This window comes from Engystomops pustulosus, chromosome 11 (genome assembly GCF_040894005.1).
Source record: "Engystomops pustulosus chromosome 11, aEngPut4.maternal, whole genome shotgun sequence".
In the NCBI taxonomy this organism is placed as follows: Eukaryota; Metazoa; Chordata; class Amphibia; order Anura; family Leptodactylidae; genus Engystomops; species Engystomops pustulosus.
Genome location: NC_092421.1, coordinates 32,711,915 through 32,716,171, shown reverse-complemented (window position 1 = coordinate 32,716,171; position 4,257 = coordinate 32,711,915). Strand labels below are relative to the sequence as shown.

Genomic DNA, 4,257 nt, shown 5'->3' with positions numbered 1-4,257 from the left:
CTGAAATTCCCATACAACTGAATGGAGCGGCTCTTGCTTGTCCTGCCGTTCCACACATTAGTGAGAATCCATGTTGTCTGGATTGCCGAGGTCCTGTTCTTGTGAGGTCCCTGCTTATTTACTCTACTGTATTACTGATGTGCAAGGGAAATGCTGCAATAGTGGTTACCTATAGCGTTTTGTAAAATTCATGAGACACCAAAAGAAAATTTTCAATCATTTTATTGATAACGTCACAGGTTTATCTGCCGAGTAAAAAAAAGATCCTCATCATGACCATGAAATGGAGACAACATGGACCTTTCATATCTAGTAGTTGCTGAAGATATTAAATTAGTTCAAAATAGAAATCAATTTGGAATGTGTATAGGAAAGGCTAGAAATCCTTCATACAGCCAGTTACCTTCCACTAGGAGGTGACAGCGAGTCATCCTGTGGACGGTCCATCTACATTGTGTTCTCCATAAGGGTCCACTGAAGGTCACCACCACAAAGTTCTCCAGGAACAGACCAGTCTTCATCTAGTGGCCTGTGCTCCACTTACCTCTGGCTGAGGTGGGACACAATGTAAATTAAACCAACTAGAAGCAAACCGCGGACACCCATCATCAGAATAAGGAAAAGGAAGAGGATGGACATGACCGGCTCCACCACTTGGTTTCCCAGGTTCCAGCGTGGAAACCCCATATTGACCAGCTGCTGGTTAATGTCGGAGAAGGGAGATCGCCCTTCCTGTCTCACCCCATCTTGTGGAGCCTGCTGAGGTCCTGCACCAGCGTTCCCTGCGGTGTTAAAGAATCCCTGCACCACAAACAGATGAAATTACTGTACAAAACAAATGACTAATATACATGAAGAAGTCGCCTGTCATCAGATCTGTTAATATGTCCTATAATAAGTAATATGTCCTATGTTGTATCTGTTAGTATGGTGATAACAATTGGCTTCCATTGGTGTCTGTGTTCACCGTTTCCATTACCGATTCCATCATTGGAGCAAAAAATTGGACAGAAGCAGCAGCGCCCGTCACAAATAACAGAAGTGGTGCAAAGGGACACTGAAGGAAGTCCATTGTGAGATCTTTTAATGGACCCGATTTCAGTCATCGTCCTAGTGATGTAAGATGGTAATGGAGGTCCTAACACAGGTGTGAACTGGGCCTAGACCGTCCGTATATGTAAACTTATATCCATGGACACAGGGTTGACCTGGCTGAGCATTGCACTTGTCTTATCAGGGTGTGCTGCCATGTACCTGATCTCAGCTCTTACCTGGCGGGTATTACCGCGCTGGGTGCTTGCCCTGACCCGAGGGTCATCATCTTGAACGATCTCGCCATTTGCCAAAATTCGCACCATATTCTGTAAACGTACAGCTAAAGCCTTAATGAATCTGATGGAGACAAGCACAGGTATAAGTCATCATGTGTATGCCGCTGATAATAATAACATCTTGTCACCTTAAAGGGATTGTCCACTTTAAACACATTCCAGCAACTAATTGATATTGTTGTGGGAAATGAAAAATAGTAACATTTTCTAATACACTTTCTGTATCAATTATTCACAGTTTCCAAGATCTCTGCTTGCTGTCATGCAAGAGGAATCTTCATTGTCTACTTCCTGTAGATAAATACCGGTCCATGGTCATGTGATATCACGGTGTAATCAGAACTGTCTGATGGTAACGAGCCGCGCTCCTGTGTTACCATCCTATGTTTATCTACAGGAAGTAAGTGCCAAGAGGACAGCAAGCAGAGATCTAGAAAACTGTTAAGAATTGATACAGAAAGTATATTGGAAAAGTTTTGATAACTTTTCATTACACAAATAATATTAAGTGGACAACCCCTCTAACCTCCTAACTCTGCGTGATGCATCTATACTTCATGGAGGACTAAAAGAACATGAAGAGGGCTAACGGAGGGAGTTCTCTTCATAGAGAAATGGGGTTTGCTTAATATTGCAGCAAACACCCACCGCTAGCACCCGGGATCGTTGCTTAACCCTTAGTTTGGCGCGGACAAAGCCAGCAGCACTCGAGTAAGTTATCTTTATTGTGATCGTCGCTCCCTGTGATGTCATCAGGGGGCGACAATCTGTTGAGACCTAAGCCGGTCTCATTTTAGCAGATCTGTTACAATGTGTGATTTGGAATTTGTAATAGATGATGTGGCAAATCCCCATATACGGCCATACTGTAGTACACGGCATGGAATAATAAATACCATCACTACGGCAAGAATTAAGTCCTCATACAGTTCTGTACACAGAAAAAATTAAAGTTATAGATGTTTGAAGGCGGGGAGCAAAAAATTAACAGAAACAGGCTGCGCCCTTAAGGGGTTAAATGGGAATCCCATAAGAATTATCCTCCATCCTATGGAAACTATACAAATACTGTATATCAGCGCTTCTGGCGTAGAAGCAGCGCAACAATGACAAGTTCCTGAGTACAGCACATGGGGGGATGCAGGGGCCTCCTCATGTATCTTGTGGGACACAGGGGAGCATTGTCGCTATCATACGCTGGTGCACGTGCTCCCCCATGTTCTCCTGCTCTATAACAACACATAAGTAAATAAATCTTCACACTTCTCAGGAGCGCTGCTTCCCTGTGTGTTATTTGCAGATTCCCTGCACCCTGATCCCTCTGCTCCTTGGACACCATGCAAAATCTGCTCAGCTCCTCCTGCTCTATAACATGCTGCCTGCAGATAGGACACTGTCTATTATCTGCTTAGTGCCTCCTGCTCTATAACATGCTGCCTACAGATAGGACACTGTATTATCTGCTGAACTCCTCGTGCTCTATAACATGCTGCCTGCACATACTATGCAAAACGTTGCCATATTTATTGCATCAAATCAGCATTTGCACATCCTGACCTGCCCAGGACAGGGCACAGACTGGTGAGGGTTGGCAGACGTCTGTCATGCAGTACTCTATAAGATGCCTCCTCAGAGACGACATCTTCTGTATTTTCACATGCTTATTCCAAATGACAGAAGAACGTCAGATGCTACAGCCGGCGGCATACATACACTGCGCGCACACACACATACGCCCCGCGCCATACACTGCACACACACACACACACACACCCCGTGCCATACACTGCACACACACCCACCCCGTGCCATACACTGCACACACACACACACACCCACCCCGTGCCATACAATGCACACACACGCACACACCCCCCCCCCGTGCCATACACTGCAAACACACACACGCGCACACACCCCCCCCCGTGCCATACACTGCACACACCCCCCCCCCGTGCCAGACACTGCGCGCACACACGCGCACACACACACACACACACACACCCACCCCGTGCCATACAATGCACACACGCGCGCACACCCCCACCCCGTGCCATACAATGCACACACACACGCGCGCACACACCCCCCCCCCCCGTGCCATACAATGCACACACACACGCCCGTGCCAGACACTGCGCGCGCGCGAACCCCCCCGTGCCAGACACTGCGCGCGCGCGCGAACCCCCCCGTGCGCGCACACACACACCCCGTGCTATACACCGCGCGCACACACACCCCGTGCTATACACCGCGCGCGCACACACACACACACACACCCCGTGCTATACACCGCGCACGCGCACACACACACACCCCGTGCTATACACCGCGCGCGCACACACACACACACACACACACACCCCGTGCTATACACCGCGCGCACACACACACCCCGTGCTATACACCGCGCGCACACACACACCCCGTGCTATACACCGCGCGCACACACACACCCCGTGCTATACACCGCGCGCACACACACACACACCCCGTGCTATACACCGCGCGCACACACACACACACACCCCGTGCTATACACCGCGCGCACACACACACACACACCCCGTGCTATACACCGCGCGCACACACACACACACACACACACACACACCCCGTGCTATACACCGCGCACGCACGCGCGCGCACACACACACACACACACACACACACACACACACACACACACACACACACACACACACACACACACACACACACACCCCGTGCTATACACCGCGCGCACGCACACACCCCGTGCTATACACCGCGCGCGCACGCGCACACACACACACACACACACCCCGTGCTATACACCGCGCGCACACACACACACACACACACACACACACCGTGCTATACACTGCGCGCGCGCACACACACACACACACCCCGTGCTATACACCGCGCGCGCACACACGCGCGC

The 4,257-nt window shown here is 49.8% G+C and overlaps 1 protein-coding gene across 1 annotated transcript in view; it reads right to left on the bottom strand.

Annotated features, from left to right (window-relative positions):
- Positions 1 to 204: 204 nt before the first annotated feature.
- Positions 205 to 4,257, bottom strand: part of FAM241B (family with sequence similarity 241 member B) — a 9,566-nt gene continuing 5,513 nt past the window's right edge. The window contains exons 2-3 of the mRNA XM_072129947.1: positions 1,272 to 1,392; positions 205 to 801 (exon numbers count right to left, since the gene is read on the bottom strand). Coding sequence (XP_071986048.1) covers positions 541 to 801; positions 1,272 to 1,392 — 382 coding nt within the window. The 3' untranslated portion in view covers positions 205 to 540. The remainder of the gene's footprint in view (positions 802 to 1,271; positions 1,393 to 4,257) is intronic.